Here is a 20,524-nt window from a genome sequence, read left to right as displayed (position 1 = left end):
TCGGCTCTATAGTCTCGAAAACATGTATTTGCATTCGTGACTTAGTGGAATGGCTAGAACTACAAAGCTTGAGCGCAATTTGTTGATTTTCTCTCATTTTGATTCGCTAATTAAATTTATCAATTTGGAAAAAATGTGTAGCTGCTCCGACTAACCGAATGTATGCGAATGGAGCGTTGAAAGGCACAGTAACCAATAATATTCATGAAAAGTTAACAAACGCAAACGCGCGCTATCAGGGCCGCTATAGTAGCTTTAGTTTCATCTTAGTTGTGCTTTAAAGCAACGGCGACATAGCTGTTCTAGTGTCGTATAGGGACGACACTGCACTATACGACACTGAGCTGTTCAACACTGCGGTTAGTGAGGCGGAGCTTCAACAGTAATAACAGTGGATGTTTTCATGTATGGTTACTAAAAATATGCATTCACCTCTCGTACAATTAGGCTGTGGAAATCAAAGTTCTTCCGCAAAACGGCTAGTGTGTAGAAAATAATAATACGTTCTCTAAGCCAGGCTTGTTTTACGATTTCCGTATATTTTACGGATATGGCACTTCCATGTACATGCCACGGTTATGCTCCAAAATCGCTCAAAGTATTGTAATTACAACTACATGCGCATAGTTTTTTATCAGGTTGGTTTAACCGCGTGATCCTTGTTACAGTTATAATAATCCATAATATGCTCACTTCTACTCCAATGTAACGGGTGGTATCCAATAAGAACATTTAGTTTGGCTGTGCGTCCTTATCGCTGATAACGTTGACTTTTGAGCTATCAGTGACAGTGGGCTGTAGATACGTTTCGAAGAGACAAACGATAAGCTGCGTCGATACGTCCTTTTTCATAAAAAAAACGTGGTACGTGCTCAATGTTTGGTTCGTGCAGCAACAATGCAATGGTCAGAAACAAAAACTGAAAACTAGTTATTTTGTTCATTATGGTGGTCGTGTTGCTGAGAATATTATAGCATTCGTGACAAATTGAATAATTCTATAATTCATGTTTGTTATACTTTCAGGGTAGCTTAATGTGGCTGCAGTAGTATACCATACACTTTTGTTTTGGAAAGTGCATAATGGCAGAACCTCGACACCGAAAATTTGGGGATCCAACTAAAAAAGATTCTGCGGCAGTGCAAGTGAGTTAACTATTAAACTTCCTAGATTCTATCAACTACTGTTAGGTGCTATTGCCTCTTTTTATTTAGCTGTAAGAGCTACAATATAACTTAATAAAATCTACGAAGCTGCAATATAAACAAAAGATGACTTCATTACTTCTGTTACAAAAAAACTGGTAATATTTTTTGTTTTAGGGTGAATCTGACGAGTCTGACAATGATGATATACATAACTTTAGTGCTGGAGATGGCCAAACATTGCATCCAGCAGCTCCCACTGGTACTGATAGCGCTCCAGAAATTTTAGAATCAGTTACTAAAAATATGTCACAGAGGTAAGCTTTACAATTTCATCATAGTTATATTAAAAATACCGTATTACAACCATTTTCGGGTGGGTCGACCACCCTTCTCCTAGTTTGGGAGATGACTAAGCTAAGAGTTTGTGATAAATCTGAATATAGAAGCGAGGTTAGCGGTGCTACTAAAACAGGGTTGGTAGATAATCGGTTACGTTGTAAGAATACCAGAGGAAATTTTCTATTGTTAGCCAAAAACAAGTATCATGCTATGCCAATAAAAAAGAAACTCTTCAAGCGATATGCAACCATTACAAACAACTTTTAATATAATACTATATGTTAAACAATGATTGGTTCTTTATAAAGTAATAAGCGACCATAGTTATGTTTGGACAATCAGCACTGATAGAATTTGGCTCGGTACATCTATTCGTCGTGTGCTTATCAGGGTGTTGAACTTCATGAAGTCATTCACCTTAATACCAGTGTTGTATCTCAAGTGTTAATATATATATATTATATAAGAGAAAGGAGCCACAAGCGTCCTTCACTAACTTTCATTGGAACTCATATTCTTGAAATGAGATGAAACAAACTTACAGAGTAGTTTTGTTTAAAACATGTCACGGTTAGAAGCTCTTGTCTGCCAGCATCGCCTTCCATTATTATGGCAAGGCATTTAGTCTTTTACTTTCAGAGTTGTCTTATATTTGGAAAGCAGTTAGGTGTAGATGGCAATTGGTCATAAATGTATATGTATATATTTTCCCACGACCAAACGAGCGGAGCGAATGTTTGAGAGTTTTTATGATAAATGCATGTGCACACAACTTACGGAAATTATTCATCAACAACGTCGCAAGCCCTTGTATCGAAATCTCATCAACAAATGAGTCGTTCAAGTATAATAACGATACAAAACACATATAAACCTATTTAAATATATTACCAAGTCTTTGAAAAGTGTCGACAGTAGCTTAAAACTTACCCATCTGATCGGATTTTACATAAATAGACAGATTAATTCGGCCAAAAATCGCCACAAAACGCTTGAAAAGCTTGGTTTGATAATAGTTAAGACCGGCCTGCGATACGCCAATAAAGCCATGCGACAGATAGTAGAACTATTTAGCAGTGCGCATTTCACGAGAAAAGCGTGCTCATTTTACCAGTCTATGGCATTGTTTACTTGCTAAGGTTTCTAATATTTTTGGTAGATTTAATTATAAGAATAATTAATCAAATTTATCCGAAAGTTTCTGTAATAAACGTAGACCGTTTGAGGCGTAGACCGATTTACAGGTACGAAATTGTGGTACACAGTTTATCAGCTTATGTTTTTTTGTCCAATTTTCGAAGGTTTCATTAAATTATTTAAAACGTTAGCCGAAATTCTTTACAGCTTATGTACAAGCTAGGGCCGAACTACAATGCCCCTTTATGACGAGAACATTTTTTTATTTTGCTCCAGTTTGCAGAAAACTTCCAGACGCGTGAACGCTCATACTTGCTTTCTGTTAAAGATCGCTATCAAAACCATTCTTTGTTCAACACAACCAACTTTCAAACTGTGTATAGTACACAGTAGCTTGCCATTTTAATTCTAATTTTGCATTTCAGAGTTATAATAAACATATTTCCTTATTGTTGTTGTTAAATTACATACATTACAGTAGGTTAGGCTTAAACAGCTTTAATTAATATTTATTTTATTGTTGTAAAACATAGGTTTGAGATAGTAGTAGATTAGGTGTGATTTTTTGTGTGATTAGGTGTGATTTATTGTTGTAAAACATAGCTTTGAGATAGTAGTAGATTAGGTGTGATTTTTTGTGTGATTAGGTGTGATTTATTGTTGTAAAACGTACTTTTTGACAACTACTTTTTCAACAACCAGCACTGCCATTTCTTTTTTCCATTATCACTTATTCCATTATCAGGTCGTGGGCTGTATGACAGAGGAATTTTTAGTTTAGATTTATGACCAATTGTCATTCTCACCTGTCTACTTCCTAAATGTAAGAAAACTCAGTTATTAGGGAATAAAAGGCGATGCTCTATATTTATAAACCGTTTACATGGTTACATTCAGTTGCTGTTCAGTACTAGCAGTTGTGCTTCGTAATGTGTACTATGGACTGCTCAGCTTTAAATTGCATTTTCCAGAATTGAAGCTTGCTCAAAAACACCAAGCTCTTAAAACAACAGTAAACTATAATGCAAAATGTAACATACAGATGTGAATATATTGCTTGTCTTTGTTTCCTTTGTAAATCAAGAATTCCCTAGTGGTGAAGTTTTACACCTTTTGAGGACCTGTTTTTTATTTTCAAAGTTGATAACATAGCTGTGATTGTCAAGTCCATCTTTTGTGGTTTGTTAATGTAGCCAAAGCCACTTAATTTCTAGCATGTGTTACCATGTTCGATAAGTATTTGAGCATAGTAGTTTTGCAACTAGTAATCTTTCAAATATAGCAAGTTTTCTCTACTATCTCATCAAATACAGACAGTGTAAAATTGTTTCGGAAGCATTGTAGAAGTACATTTGTTGGTGATCTTTACTGAATCTGCCACACATTAGATATTTATCACAATGGCCATTCCATATTGTACTGAATATATTCATTATTTTTGGGTTAGCCGAATTGTATTAACAAAATAACTCAAAGTAAAAATTACCATAGGTACTCTTTCCGTATAAGGGAAATGTTCACAATATAAAATGTTGTGTGTTACCCTTGTTCTAATGTGTAATTACCCTTGTTCTAATTACTGCATGACAATTTTTGAAGCCATCTCTTAACCATTTGCTGTGATTTTCAACTTACATTGTTGCATTATTTGGCAAAATTAAGACTAAAATTTTGGAATTTTCTTTAATATTTTTTTTAATGCATAGGATAGGAGTATGCAATGTATTGACAGTGGCTTGTTTATTGTCAATGCGCATTCTGAATGTTGAGTTTTTGTCAATTTTTTGAAAATGCGGTGGTTAATGGTTGATGTTTAGGTGGAAGAGCTACACAGTACGGTTTGTCTTGAGCATTCTGATGATTGTTGGTTTCTTCCTTATCCTCTACATGGGACCTCTGGCTCTTGTACTTTTGGTAAGTTTCTCTATTCCATCTTCTACACAGTTCCTCTTACACTAGTCCTTCTGGTGAGTGTCTCTCTATTCCATCTTCTACACAGTTCCTCTTACACTAGTCCTTCTGGTGAGTGTCTCTCTATTTCATCTTCTACACAGTTCCTCTTACACTAGTCCTTCTGGTGAGTGTCTCTCTATTCCATCTTCAACACAGTTCCTCTTACACTAGTCCTTCTGGTGAGTGTCTCTCTATTCCATCTTCTACACAGTTCCTCTTACACTAGTCCTTCTGGTGAGTGTCTCTCTATTCCATCTTCTACACAGTTCCTCTTACACTAGTCCTTCTGGTGAGTGTCTCTCTATTCCATCTTCTACACAGTTCCTCTTACACTAGTCCTTCTGGGGAGTGTCTCTCCATTCCATCTTCTACACAGTTCCTCTTACACTAGTCCTTCTGGTGAGTGTCTCTCTATTTCATCTTCTACACAGTTCCTCTTACACTAGTCCTTCTGGTGAGTGTCTCTCCATTCCATCTTCTACACAGTTCCTCTTACACTAGTCCTTCTGGTGAGTGTCTCTCTATTCCATCTTCTACACAGTTCCTCTTACACTAGTCCTTCTGGTGAGTGTCTCTCTATTCCATCTTCTACACAGTTCCTCTTACACTAGTCCTTCTGGTGAGTGTCTCTCTATTCCATCTTCAACACAGTTCCTCTTACACTAGTCCTTCTGGTGAGTGTCTCTCTATTCCATCTTCAACACAGTTCCTCTTATACTAGTCCTTCCGGTGAGTGCCTCTCTATTCCATCTTCTACACTGATCTGGCAGTTGTCCTTCTGGTGAGTGTATTCCATCGTCTACGGAGATGCAGGAAGGCTTTCAAATTGACATTTTTACGTGAAATGGTTGCCTTTTTTCTTATCCTGGTTTGTTCCTAGTCTGATCTCTTTTACAGGTTATGGGTATCCAAATGAAATGCTTCTCTGAGATCATCAATATTGGCTATGTCGTCTACCGTTCTCAGAACCTTCCTTGGTTTCGTTCACTGAGTTGGTATTTTCTGGTAACTGCAAATTACTATGTTAATGGAGAGATGATCATTGATCAGTTTGGAGTTCTTCTCCAGAAAACAGTAAGAAACTATCGGAACTGGGTGCTCCTTTTGCCTATTTCCAATCTCTGACAAAGTACAAGTATATGTCATGCAAAGTTTATCCTTTCATCCATAGTTTTGATTCTAGTGAATCTTTGTATGAGTCATATTATGGCACTCAAACTCACCTTTAAATACATGCTTTGTAGGATTTTATGATCAATTTCGTCGTCTACCATAAATTTATATCGATATCGCTCTACGTGGCTGGGATTGTAGCCTTTGTGGTCAGCCTCAAGAAGAAATACTACCTGCGTCAGTTTACTCTTGTAAGTCTAGCCTACTCGTTTCTACCCCTATAGATATATTGATCACGTATAAATGTATATCATATATGTATATATGATATATATTGATATGTAAATCTTATGTATGCGCAAAAGAGGAAATAGGATTATTGATGCTAGCATTAGTTCAAATATGCAGTTTTTAATAGTTAACCTGAAGCTGGTTGAAGCTATTTAGCAGTAGTCTGCTGTATACTCTGACCACAACATCGCTAGCTAAAGGAAAATTTGCACAGCGTAATGTTTTGAGTGATCTTACAGTTTTGTGTCATCTACTGACATCTTAAGCTTAAGATGTAAATCGCTGGTCGTCATACCCTATGCAATAATTTGCGTGCAGACAATCTACACTGAGTTGAACTGTTTACTCACAATTGATTGACCAATGGGAGATCAAGGATCACAGTTGACTGACCATTGGCAGATCACGAATTTGTTTTGGCCTTCACTCATTTCTCATTATTTGGTGTCATCGTGAGGCCATTGTTTTTTGTTTTTGTTTATGTATGTTTGTTTATTAATAATTAATTTTTAATTAAACAATTTTTGGTAGTATTTATGTCTTTGGGAATAGTGATAATTTAATAACAAAGTTGATTGGTAATTAGAAAAGAGATAATTGTCATGAGTCTTTGCGGGCGTAAACTTGGGAATCGTGTATTAACTTGTAATATTTGTCAGATTTTATTATAGTTGTTCCTAAGCTGCCTTGCAGAGCAGTTTTTATACTACTGGCTGATCTTAGGCTGACTCTACCTAGGTGGCAGCGGTATCAAGTAGCCCATGATACTCAAGGCATAGAATACACCTTAATCACAGCTATGTTATACTGATAAATTGAAAATATAAATGGTATAAGGATATATCAACTTGTCTGGACAAGTTTAAATCTGACATTCTGTTTGTAGTTTGGTTACACGCATGTCACCCTTCTGGTAGTTGCGGTTGGAGCCAACTTTCTGACACGCCTCATATTTGAGGGTATTTTCTGGTAAGGAATTACTTTATTCGTCATATTGGTATCACAGCTAACATCTGCTGCGGTCCTCAAATATTGTTGATACGTTTCTTTAAAGTACTGTTGTTAGTGTTTAATATGCTGGTATCTTACGGTCTAAAATTAACACTGATCTATCCGCTCAAGCATTTCTCTTTTTATTATACGAGTAGTGGTGCTGAGTGTATCTGTGGCTTGTTTCTGAATGTTCATGAGTAGGGATAGTGAGTTGCAGCTTGCATGTGCTTTGTGAACAACTGTGGCTACGGTAAGTTAGAGCTTGTTGATGGCTGTGCTGCAATTATGTGCCACTGCTAGGTAAAGCTCTTCTCCGTAAATAAGGTTATTGCAGTCGACCTTCTGCGCAATGCTCACCTCACCGCAAAAATTTTCCAAAATTTAAGCGAATCTCTGGCTTGACGTCCCACTTAATTTTTAACATACATGTACTTACATGTATGTTGTTTGAAGATTTTGTATATGAAAAAGAGAAGGCTGATGAAAATTAAAAGTACAAAATGAAAAAGTTTCTGAAACGTATAAGCCAAGTCGGTCTGAGTTTAGGTGAGAGCAAATTTTAGCATGCATTAAGGAACTGTCATAATTTCCTGCAGCGTGTATAGAGGAACTGCTGTTGTACCCTAGGACACTTATATTTCGCTAGTATTTAGTTTCGTGAGTAGCACACAGAGTAAAATTTCGCTGCAACTTAATTTCGCAGCTCTGATGAGTGCGGAAATATAGTGATGTGAAAATAAATACAGTGGAACAAACAAATTAGATTCCTCAGGTCCGGTCCTCTAGTAAAAAAAGTTTTTATATTTGCGACTAGTTTGTATTTGTAACCCGCAGGTATTAATGTATGGCAGAAATCGATAATTCAACGTGATCGCTTGCTGCCATATGTTTCTTGGACTATCAATGACGTCTCGGTCCTTTCCGTCGTGACCGATATGGTACCAATATTAGATCTCAAGTATTTATAGCAAGCGATGGCCATGGCACGTTTTGAGTTCACAATATTTCAAATTTAAAAAAAAATCAAATACAGTACATGTCTCATAAAAAAGAAAATAGATAACAACCAACATCACAACCAGAACTGTATAACATGGTTGGACCTAGTGAGGGTTGTTATCGTTTTTGGTTGGCAGTAAAATTCATCACTACAATAAGTATTATTTAATTGTATGACTTCACCTACCAGACTTTCATCCTCATCAGTTACAAATTCGGTGACTAAACTGATATCATCATCTTCTTCGTTTGTCTTGGCTTTTCCAAAAAAACTTGTTATCTTAATTTGCTTTGCCATGCTGCTCATTCGGTGTATTAACGAATTTACTAGAAATTTCCCAATGAGCTCAATCACACACAAAATTATCTGCATTTCTAATATCACGATTTTGTTGTGGATATCAATGAACTACAGGGCCGTATTCCCTTGGACAGCTGGCCGGCTAAGACGCCCCAACTTTTTAGGAATTTCATAGTCCAACGGCTATAGAAAGGTTTTTATCGCTGTAGAATATCACTTTATTCGAAGCCATAGATACAAACATCAACTTTTAGTAGTTCTTAGGCGTCATTATTATCTTCATCAGCGGCAAAATATTCTTGTTAACGACTTTTATAAAGGTTTGCAAAATATCAAGTTTTAGCAAACATCTGCTTGCCCATATCCTACTTAATGAACTTGAAATAAAATCGGCAAAAATGATCTTTGTTAAAACGCTTAAAAGAAAAAGATGTCTTCTTTCTGAGCTTTTTAACTGCATACAAGTTTTGCCTGTTTTAATTTTAAAACGTTTTGTCAGTCACATCAGCTAAAACAAAGCAAATCTCAAAAAATAGAAAAATGTTGATACTTGCCAATAAAATTTTTTAAAACTTCACGTGAGAGGCCCGGCTCAGGCCCTACATAAGAGAAACCTGTTGGGAGCTTACAGCACCCCCCCCCCTCCTTCTCCACACCCCAGATGTTCATAACTAGCCGTCTAACATTAGCCCCCCAACTTGCAACCAGTGAATACAGGCCTGTGTAGAACATAGCTATTTAATTTCGAATTTTCGCTAGTTCGTTATGATAGTTTAGTTTCGCGCATGAATTTTTCGCGTGATGATGACTCTGCGAAAACGCGAAAGTTAGATGCCGCGAATACTTAAGTGTCCTAGGGTAGGTCTTAGTTGCGGAATAAATTTATTTTCATTTTGTTCTTATTTTTGCAACAACATGGAGATCGGCATCCACCTTACTGCAGATCTCAAAATGAATTAATTCCATATATGGTTAAAAAAGGCAGACAAAAGCAACAATATGGTTAAACTCCGTTAAACCATATTGTTGCTTTTATGTGCTATCGTCCACTGTCTTACTGTGTTCAGTTTATACTCAGTGTCTACGCTCATGGGCTTGATTGAGAGTATTTATGTAAATGTTTGAGAGAGCTGATGGTGTCAAAGAAATAACAGAAAAATTCCTATTGCAAGTTGTAGTTAGTCTTGGTTTGTGCAAAGCTGTGGTTAATGACTGTTCCATTGTGCCTCGCAACTCTTGGCTCATTGACAGGCTAATGAGCTTGATATTGATTAAGATTTCTCTCCCTGCTTCAGTAACCTATACGTTTGTACCCTACGCACTGTCAGTAACCTGTATAACCTATATGATTGTACCCTATGCACTGTCAGTAATCTGTATAACCTATGCGTTTGTACCCTATGCACTGTCAGTAACCTGTATAACCTATATGTTTGTACCCTATGCACTGTCAGTAATCTGTATAACCTATATGTTTGTACCCTACGCACTGTCAGTAATCTGTATAACCTATATGTTTGTACCCTATGCACTGTCAGTAACCTGTATAACCTATGCGTTTGTACCCTACGCACTGTCAGTAACCTGTATAACCTATATGTTTGTACCCTACGCACTGTCAGTAACCTGTATAACCTATATGTTTGTACCCTATGCACTGTCAGTAACCTGTATAACCTATGCGTTTGTACCCTACGCACTGTCAGTAACCTGTATAACCTATGCGTTTGTACCCTATGCACTGTCAGTAACCTGTATAACCTATATGTTTGTACCCTATGCACTGTCAGTAACCTGTATAACCTATATGTTTGTACCCTACGCACTGTCAGTAACCTGTATAACCTATGCGTTTGTACCCTATGCACTGTCAGTAACCTGTATAACCTATATGTTTGTACCCTATGCACTGTCAGTAACCTGTATAACCTATGCGTTTGTACCCTATGCACTGTCAGTAACCTGTATAACCTATATGCTTGTACCCTATGCACTGTCAGTAACCTGTATAACCTATATGTTTGTACCCTATGCACTGTCAGTAACCTGTATAACCTATATGTTTGTACCCTATGCACTGTCAGTAACCTGTATAACCTATATGTTTGTACCCTATGCACTGTCAGTAACCTGTATAACCTATACGTTTGTACCCTACGCACTGTCAGTAACCTGTATCCAATACACAGTAATTTGACGTTAGGTGTAATAAGCTGCCTTGTGGTTATCAATAATTCTCAAACAACCTTTTCTTTTGTATGGTAAAAACAAACAGATGTGCTGTTTCATAGACCCAAGTACTCTGACATCTGCTTGCAGGTTCTTTCTCTGCACATCTATGATCATATGTAACGATATCTGGGCGTATCTGTTTGGTTTCTTCTTTGGAAAGACTCCTCTCATCAAACTCTCTCCGAAGAAGACACTTGAGGGTTACCTGGGTGGTGGTTTGGCCACCATAGTCTACTCTATCATTGTGAGTATATATATAGTTCATACCTTAGTATGGCATTCTCATAGATATCTGGATCACCTCACTGAAGCAGATTATGCAACCTATTGGGAAAACCATTTAGCGTGATGCCTGCTTATACCGGTACCATACAACTATGACCAGAAGGATCTGTACATGCTATTATGGAGCTGTTCGTCGCATCTTAAATGGAGCAAATGGTTTTTCATCATATATAATATATCTCTGTATATAGCCATGGTTAGCATCTGCTGTCAGGCATCTCACGTGTTATTGGCTACTCCTATCGGTGATTAAACTCTGGTTTATTCTCTATCTCGTGAGTGATTGCCAAACAAACTTAATAAGTGGCTTGAATGAGAATATTCAATAACTAAAGGCAAAGTCGTGCCAATACAGCGTTATGTAGGTAAATCACAGTACAGTCAAGTCTTGCTGTGTAAGATATAATCTCCACTCAGTCCAGTCAAAGTGAATTATTAACCATAAACACTGTGTGTTGTTATTAATTTGTGAGTGTCATAGCTGGCAACGTCTCTCTACAACAACAAGCTCTCTACTTCTATCATTTCGTGAAGTTTCTGTTCAAAATCCGGTCCTGCATGCATTTGTTTCGGTGTCAAATTTTTAACAGTTGCATTTTGAGGTCACTTTTAGTCATTATGGATCCCAAAAGATAACTCGCTTGTTTGTTTGCAGGTTACTTACGTGATGCTGCACTATGACTATCTTGTCTGCCCTATAGAGTATGCCATGCGCAAAGGTAGCATTTCTCTTGACAGCTGCATCAGGAATCCTGTTTTCATGCAGGCTGAATACAGCATGCCAGCCACTTTACAAAGCCTCTTGTCATTGGTTAGTATTTGGCCTCTCTCTCTTCTGTTCTCTTCTGTTGTTTGACTAGCAACCAGATTATCCAGCTGGCAGCACTCTCTGTGTTACATAAGAATGCTCAGGAAGAGTGTTTTAGTATGCAGTACTTTTCTGATTGTTTAGTACCCGCACAGTCCGCTGTATTGGCCTGGTTTGCTTCGCAGTCAAATACTCAACCTAAAGGCTGGGGCTGCACCAGCCTTCTCCTATTTCAACTACCCTAGGACACTTTTATTTCGCTAGTATTTAGTTTCGTGAGTAGCACACAGAGTAAAATTTCGCTGCAACTTAATTTCGCGGCTCTGATGAGTGCGAAAATATAGTGATGTGAGAATAAATACAGTGGAAAAAAACAGATTACATTCCTGAGGTCCAGTTTGCTAATAAGGAAAAAATTCAATTTGGGACTAGTTCGTATTTGTAAACCGCAAGTTGAAATGTGTGGGTGAGATCGATAATTCAATTTGATCACTTGCTGCCATTTGTTTCTTGGACTATCAATGACGTCTAGGCCCCTCCCGCCGTGACTTTCACACTCGAATCCCAAGAAGAAGAAAATATATAGGTAACAACCAACTTCACAACCAAAACTGTATAACCCTTTTGCAGCCATAAACGCATTTATGCGTTTTCTAGGGGCCACTGCCATAAACGCATTTTTGGACTTTCTCAGCAATTGCGTGGTAATCTGATTTTATATTTGTTGACCACATAACCCACGGTCTTTAAGAGTTTTATGAAATTGACTGTGTTGTCCTAAGATTTCTCTATAAAATCAGCCTAAAACAACGACACAATTTCAAACTTTTGTTTGAGAATTTCTAACCTACAAACGAACATTTTTCTGTGAGTTCATTAACTACCGCGCGCGAGTCATAAAACAGGTAATTAGTTGTTGATGACATTATAGCCAATGAATATTTAGATTTTCGTGATTATACAGATAATTAAAGTAGCAGCACTGTCTTTAATGTGTCTGTTCACAACCAAAACTGTATAATGTGGTTGGACCTGGTGAGAGTTGATATTTTTTTTGTTGGTAATAAAATTCTTCACTACAATAATTATTCTTCAATTTTATGACTTCACCTACCAGACTTTCGTCCTCATCAGTTACAAATTCGGTGACTAAACTGATATCATCTTAATTTGCTTTGCCTTGCTGCTCAGTCGGTGTATTAGCTATAATGAGTTTACCAGAAATTTCCCATTGAGCCCAACCACAGACGAAAATTGCTTGCATTTATGATATGAAGATTTTATTATGGATATCAATGAACAAAGCTATTTAATTTCGGCGTTTTCGCTCGTTCGTTATGATAGTTTAGTTTCGCTCATGAATTTTTCGCGAGAGGATGACACCGCGAAAATGCGAAAGTTAGATGACGCGAATACATAAGTGTCCTAGGGTAGTTAATGATAGGGCATGCGCTATCTCAAAACCGCAAAGATATAATCTTTTTCACTTTGCAACTGTCAATGTTCTAAGCTTCAGTGGCATGAGGGCTGCTATTGAATACTAATAATTTACATTGACAAAAAGGAACCATAACGTCTTACTTCAAATCTGTTCCTTGCAGGTAGGCCAACCTTCAGCCACTCTGCATATTTATCCAATTATGTTCCATGTTATCTTTCTTGCCACATTTGCTTCCCTGATTGGTCCATTTGGAGGCTTCTTCGCCAGTGGTTTCAAGAGAGCATTTAGAATCAAGGTAAGATCTTTGATTGATACATGTAGTTATCAAGCAGAACTCATCCTCCGCTGCGCAGATCTATTTGCTTGCAGTATCTTCCTAATTTATTCAGGTTGTCTGGTCATTGCTGTGCGTTATCCTAAGGTGTGATTGATGCACCACTGGCAGGCTTGCATTTTGTTTACATCTGATTATCTCTACTCTAGCTGGCATAAGTTGTTAAAAGTTGACTAGCAACAAAATTCACATTACAGTTATTTGGTATCAAAAGATTCACCATGTCTTACTCTGCTGTGTTGTAGGTGCAAAATATGTGGAAATGTGATTACAAGCTCTTAAAAGCTCAAAACGAACAGTTAATCGCAGCCATCGCGAAACCGCCATAGATTGGAATCAGTTTATTTTTCTGACGTAATCAATCCATTTGGTTATTGTCTTGTCACGGGATGTGCTCACGTGAATTGAGAGGCCAATAAAAGGCTCAATATAAAACTTCTTGTAGCACTAGTTTATGACAAACACTTCGAGTTTTACCAAAGAGCCTGTATCAAATATAGATGCTCACTACTTTACAGTTTGTTTTCCGGCTTGGTCTAATTGTCTAGTCGTAATCTGATCATGTGACCCATACATCTTGCCAAATAGCGCAAATAATTTCTGCAGCATTTTTCAATTATCGCAGGTGACCAACAGGCTTGTCATGTTTATCAGAGAATGATATGCACTCCATCGAGTTAGGTTAAAAACTTGAACGAGTTTTCACAGTAGGTTTTGAGATATCAGTGCTCAAAGTAACAGCATTATAATGATGATGAAATAGACGCGTAAGAACAATAGACATAGTTTTATTGAATGCGTGAAGTATATTTGTGAAAATATTTCGACGAATGAGGTTGCATGAAAGTGTAAACGGAAGCCATCTCGTTCAATTACGTCCCATTTGAGCCGGTTTGGGAAAAAGATTCTAATCTACGGCTGTTTTGTGTTGGCGGCGATTAACTGTTTGTTTTGAGCTTCTAAGAGCCTGTAATCACATTTCCACATATTTGGCACCTCCAACACAACAGAGTAAAACATGGTGAATCTTTTAATACCAAATAACTGTAATGCGAATTTCGTTGCAAGTCAACCTTTAAGGAAAAATGATTAGATGGCACATAAGCTAATGCAGGAGAGGTCTTGGTTCAAGTTTAGTATAAATTTATCAATCCACAGTCTGAGCTTCATAATTGTCGTGCAATGATATATCAAAGTTGTTCTGCCAATTCTTGTGTTCTTGAAACCATGGCTTAACAATAGTAATGTGAAGAGATTATATTCAAGTAAGATTAGCCTCTTCTATGAAATGCGTGCTTAAATAATCTACCTTGCAAGGATATTATTAGTGACAGTAAGTGGTGTATATCTAGTGTGTATAGTTGTATGTTTAGTGTGTATAGCTGTATGTTTAGTGTGTATAGCTGTATGTTTGGTGTGTATAGCTGTATGTTTAGTGTGTATAGCTGTATGTTTAGTGTGTAGCTGCATGTTTAGTGTGTAGCTGTATGTTTAGTGTGTATAGCTGTATGTTTAGTGTGTATAGCTGTATGTTTAGTGTGTATAGCTGTATGTTTAGTGTGTATAGCTGTATGTTTAGTGTGTATAGCTGTATGTTTAGTGTGTATAGCTGTATGTTTAGTATGTATAGCTGTATGTTTAGTGTGTATAGCTGTATGTTTAGTGTATAGCTGTTTGTTTAGTGTGTATAGTTGTATGTTTAGTGTGTATAGCTGTATGTTTAGTGTATATAGCTGTATGTTTAGTGTGTATAGTTGTATGTTTCGTATGTAGCTGTATGTTTAGGCTGTGTGTGCAGGTTAAGGCATGGGCTGGCACTGGGTGTATAGGTTAAGGTTGACTTGCAACAAAATTCACCTTACAGTTATTTGGTATCAAAAGATTCACCATGTCTTACTCTGCTGTGTTGTAGGTGCAAAATATGTGAAAATGTGATTATAAGCTCTTAAAAGCTCAAAAACAAACAGTTAATCGCAGCCTTCACAAAAACGCCGTAGGTTGGAAGTAAAGAGGAAGCGTGACCCAATCATCGGTCAGGGGTTTTGTCGAGAATGAGACTCAGTGCTTCGATACTGTTTCAGTCCAGATGATTGATTTCAGACGTAAAACGGTTAAAGGATGTGGCTTAGGCCTTGTGCTCGATTTATAAAGTCGTGTAGGCTCACAGTTCTAAATATTGCAGTACCCTCTCCTTGGCATCTCCCCAAGGCTAGGTTATTAAATACCCAACAAAGGCACAATGGTGAATTCGCTAGGATTAGTCGTAAGTGGAAACACGAGAAGATATGATTTGCACCAATTGATTGAGATGGGTTTATAGAGCAAATTTTAATTATTTCTTTGGTTAAGATGTTAGAAGCAAGACATCAGCTTTACTGAACAAAGTGTTTGCAATCCTTAATCAATAACATTTATTTACTGCAGTATCGCATACATGCGTACCAATGGTATATGTGAATAAATTAACAGCGAAGTGCGCTGGTATCTACGCAATTGACAATACCATGAAATGTAGTAAAATATAGTTTAGCGAATGTTGTTTCTCCTTCAGTACAACACTTCCTGTAGTTAAAGCAGGGAGATCTATGAGTCAATTCAACATGATGCTTTTTGTTTAAAAAGGAACATTGATTAAGATAGTAAGTTGTGTCAGCAATAGAAACTGAATTATAATTATCTAAACTGGTTGTGGTTCTATACTTTGGACTAGTCGAGCTGTATAGCCAAACAGCAGATGGCGCCATTATAGCTAAGCAAAAGCTACCTTTTACCCTCTGTTTTAAATATTATTTAGATAGTGCGGTCAACACGACCAAAAGGTGATTATGAGTTTGCACTTTGGTTAATACAGTAAGATAGTGTTATTCATTAATTAACATGGAAATATTTTAGGATGATAATTAATTCTATCAATTATAGCTTGATGGCAGTGTTTTAGCAACTGGCAAGGACTTATAACATGGTGACTGTCTTTTAACCAAAGGCAAGGACTTTTAACATGGTGACAGTCTTTCAGCCAATGACAAGGACTTATAACATGGTGACTGTCTTTTAACCAATGGCAAGGACTTTTAACATGGTGACAGTCTTTCAGCCAATGACAAGGACTTATAACATGGTGACTGTCTTTTAACCAATGGCAAGGACTTTTAACATGGTGACAGTCTTTCAGCCAATGACAAGGACTTATAACATGGTGACGTGTTTTAGCAAATGGCAAGGACTTATAACATGGTGACAGTCTTTTAACCAATGACAAGGACTTTTAACATGGTGACAGTCTTTCAGCCAATGACAAGGACTTATAACATGGTGACAGTCTTTTAACCAATGACAAGGACTTAACTACATTGATCTCAGAAAAAATCGTAGTAACGTAAAAATATTAAGATGGATCTATAAGCTATCAGATGTTTCCTGGATTCCTTTTTGTTTGTCTAAATAAAATATGAATAGGATTATTTTTATGACATGTTGCCCGAAGTCTAAATGAGTAGTTTAATCAATGTTGAGGTGACACTGTGTTAGGGTAAGTTGGCCAACTTCCTCTTTGCTATGTTGCTAGGACTCTTCCATTCACTAATATAGACGAAATTTCGTGCAGACATAGAGACGACTAAAAACTTCTAATAATCTGTATCTACATTTATTTGGTTTTGGCAAAAACCAAATATGCGACTATTTACAGTTCCTTCGTATCACATAACAGAAAGGTAGATCAACAGCTCTACTTACATTTCAGAAGTTTGCGCCATGTATGTTTTGATCTAAAATTTTGTTTCACCATCTTTGCTTTTAATAAATATCGTTCATTAACTCATTTTATTCAGAGCAGATGCGAGGCTAATCATATCACGCAGCACCTTTTTATTTTGTCATAACACTGAGCATTGATAGTTAACAATAACAACTTATTCTAAACTGGTAATGATTGTTAATGCTATAGAGTTAAGCTTTTTTACAGACGATTGATTTTTACAGACGACTGAATCAGCAGATTTAGTATCTAATAAGTTTTTAGAATGGTTAACTATTTAATGAACTTCAAGAAATGTTACCGAGGTATTTAGTAGTAAGGTGTACTTGGACTATATTACCTGCTGGTTACAGTCATAAGTGTATTTCTACTCCATCTGTGCCGTGCATTATGTATGCAGAAAAATTGGTTGCACGCTAAGCATAGCTTCTCAATTTTTATTTCTTTTTTAAATGCATTTTCTGAACACGTTGAATAAAACTGAGGGGTGACTAATGAAAACCATTTTTGTATCACTAGTAGTAAAAATGTTTTTCTGTGTATGTGGTGATTTTCAAGCGGATTCATCGTTTACCACTTTCTATGGTCAGCGGTGTAAGACTTGCGCTGATCTGTCCTGTCTGTAATATTCTTTGTTTGTACTCCGTGTCTTTATTGGGTGTGTTTCTTCAGGACTTTGGTGACATCTTCCCTGGGCATGGTGGATTTATGGATAGATTTGACTGTCAGATACTGATGGGGGCATTTATGTACACCTATGTCACTACATTCATCAGGTAGATGTATAGTAATATATAACTATGTCATTACATTCATCAGGTAGATGTATAGTAATATATGACTATGTTTCTACATTCATCAGGTAGATGTATAGTAATATATAACTATGTCATTACATTCATTAAGTAGATGTATAATAATATATAACTATGTCATTACATTCATCAGGTAGATGGATAGTAATATATAACTATGTCACTACATTCAGCAGGTATATGTATAGTAATATATAGCTATGTCACTGCATTCATTAGTTAGATGTATAGTAATATATAACTATGTCACTACATTCATCAGGTAGATGTATAATAATATATAACTATGTCACTACATTCATCAGGTAGATGTATAGTAATATATAACTATGTTATTACATTTATCAGGTAAATGTATAATAATATATAACTATGTCACTACGTTCACCAAGTAGATGTGTAATAAAATATACAACCTGATGTTGAGCACAGTTCTGCTTCTATTGCACAGCAACCAAAATTCTTGCTTCTTTGATTTATTTTTTAAGATATGTTGTCATATGAACAGTTTTATAAAATTAGGTAGCTTGTCCCCTCCTTGCTCCGGCGATGATATCCAACTGCAAATATTTGATGAAGTTTACAAGTTGTCTGCCTATGTTCATCTCTAGTTATGTGAGAGAAGACAACTACTGTTCTGTGATTTTTAGGTTATCTAGATGTAGGCGGACTTAATTAATTAGGTTGTTTCTCTTATATTTCCCACCTTTGAATTATTTCATTTTATCACTGTTATTTGTTCATATTCTTGTTATACAGGATACCAAATCCACACAAAGTCTTAGCTACCATATTTGCCATGCCTTCAGATGATCAACTGACAATCCTACACCAGCTGTGCGATAGCCTCGGGAACAAAGGATTAGTGGATTGCTCCAACATATTGGTGTCATAACCTCACAGCTATATAGCTACAGTTTACATAGCTGCAGTTTTCACCATTTATGACTATAATGTGGTACTGATATATTGTTGTTTTAGTCGCAGTTAGTCATACGGCCATCATCCAACCTTTGCAATATCGTTTTATACTGTTAGATCCTTATTTATCTCTAAGACTTGTAGATTCTTAATATGGAAACCGCACTAAATAGTGCTGAATATGTTATTTTCTTTAGTTATATCTTGCTCCGCTTTCTGCTGAGGCTTATTCTCCTGCCAATAGCTTTGATGTAATTATTTTCTCTAGAATGTGATTTTATTTTTTCTATGTTTATACTTGGTATTATTGTTGTAATTTATTAAATGATTTAAAATAAATACATGAATGGTTCACTATATATTCATTGGCAGTACATAGACTAAAGTACTAGATAGCCAACTTGAAGACATAGTTAGTAGTTAGAAGACATAGTTAGAAGACAAGGCTTAGTTAGGAATCCTTATTACGGTTCGGTGGTCGGACAACTACTGCTATTAAAGATTTAATTACAATTCTACAAATCAGAAACCCTAAACAGTGTGATAGAGCGACAAATTAATAGAACATAAACAATGCTAGATATGATTGATATGATAGCATTGGTTCTCTATGTCTTCACTGGAAGTACAGGGATGTTAGATTTGACCCCCTCCAGCTAGTTGTTACCTGTAGTTTGTGATAACAAATGGCTGGCATTGTTCACTGAACACTCCTAATAGCTAACTTACAAGCTTTCAATGTATTGTTAGTTTTTACCCAAAGTTATTAAGTTTGGAATCTGTTAAGTTTATACACTAATATGTATTACCAAATGGGATGCAAACATTTCTATCTATGCAAAGGGAGACTTGATGCAAAGGTTCTGTGTCACCATTTTTGTGTGTTTCAGAGTAGTCAACTTGTATGTGTTTATTACTGGCAGTGAGGACAGTTCAGGGTAATTCTGTTTGTTACTTTTTTTGGAATCAACTCCCTAAGTCTATTAAAGGCACAGAGAAGGTGGCAAGTTTCAAGAGAGAACGCAAGTTGTATCTTTTAACATGTGAATAAAACTGATGACGACAAGCTCAATGCCACGACTAGCTATGCTATTGCGTATTATGGGCTTCATCACTCTTCCAGCTTTTTTCTTTTGCTTAACTAGTTTTGTTGATAAAAATAAATCACAAATTACTTGGTGCTAGTATTTGCTTCCGATATCCATTGGTAGAAGACGATTCAACAAATTGCCATTTGCAAACCAAAAAAGTCATAGGCAGGAAGAAAGCTTCAAGAATGGTGAAAAGACCAATACGTGTCTAGCTGATGCCACAAGCCTAAGGAGGTCCAGCAGCAAGTCTGCCTTCTCTTTTTTATCAAATCTAGGCTGCTTCTGCTCGCATTGCATCTGGCAGCAAAGAAACACATCAGACCGAGATTGCTGTATAGTATGTCAGTACAGAAGATGCCGGCAGTGGCAGAGAGCGCATAGATGGAGGGGAAAACTCTTTGAGGACTCCGTAAACTCTTTGGAAAACTCACGAAAAACTGTTCCCTTTTGATAGGGCAGCTACAAATAGCCAAATGTTGACTTTCTTTCACAAAACAGCACACTTGTGTTCTTTATACTACCCTCAATAAACTCTGTATAATCAGAAGTTGACATATTTTGCAACT

The 20,524-nt window shown here is 36.7% G+C and overlaps 1 protein-coding gene across 2 annotated transcripts; it reads left to right on the top strand.

Annotated features, from left to right (window-relative positions):
- Window positions 1-280: 280 nt before the first annotated feature.
- LOC137395067 (phosphatidate cytidylyltransferase, photoreceptor-specific-like) lies at window positions 281-19,226 on the top strand. 2 transcript variants are annotated; one of them, XM_068081852.1, is made up of 12 exons: window positions 281-405; window positions 1,026-1,145; window positions 1,323-1,462; window positions 4,442-4,538; window positions 5,475-5,651; window positions 5,822-5,941; window positions 6,868-6,950; window positions 10,594-10,750; window positions 11,447-11,602; window positions 13,201-13,335; window positions 17,804-17,907; window positions 18,706-19,226. In XM_068081852.1, exons 2-12 carry the CDS (start codon window positions 1,083-1,085, stop codon window positions 18,839-18,841), a joined length of 1,368 nt encoding a protein of 455 aa, XP_067937953.1. In that variant the 5' UTR covers window positions 281-405; window positions 1,026-1,082; the 3' UTR covers window positions 18,842-19,226. The 2 variants fall into 2 exon arrangements, with proteins under 2 accessions (XP_067937953.1, XP_067937962.1); XM_068081861.1 differs by lacking the exon at window positions 281-405 and adding an exon at window positions 462-638.
- Window positions 19,227-20,524: the final 1,298 nt, after the last annotated feature.

This window comes from Watersipora subatra, chromosome 1 (genome assembly GCF_963576615.1).
Source record: "Watersipora subatra chromosome 1, tzWatSuba1.1, whole genome shotgun sequence".
Classification (NCBI taxonomy): domain Eukaryota; kingdom Metazoa; phylum Bryozoa; class Gymnolaemata; order Cheilostomatida; family Watersiporidae; genus Watersipora; species Watersipora subatra.
The sequence above is the reverse complement of the archived record's forward strand: the minus strand, read 5'-3'. Positions and strand labels throughout refer to the sequence as shown.

What these genes read in the sequence shown, in the direction of transcription:
- LOC137395067 (XM_068081852.1), top strand. Translation starts at nt 1,083, where the DNA reads ATGGCAGAACCTCGACACCGAAAATTTGGGGATCCAACTAAAAAAGAT. An exon ending in CTCTGGCTCTTGTACTTTTG is followed by an intron (nt 4,539 to 5,474) that starts GTAAGTTTCTCT and finishes TCTCTTTTACAG; the next exon opens with GTTATGGGTATCCAAATGAA. An exon ending in ATATTTGAGGGTATTTTCTG is followed by an intron (nt 6,951 to 10,593) that starts GTAAGGAATTAC and finishes ATCTGCTTGCAG; the next exon opens with GTTCTTTCTCTGCACATCTA.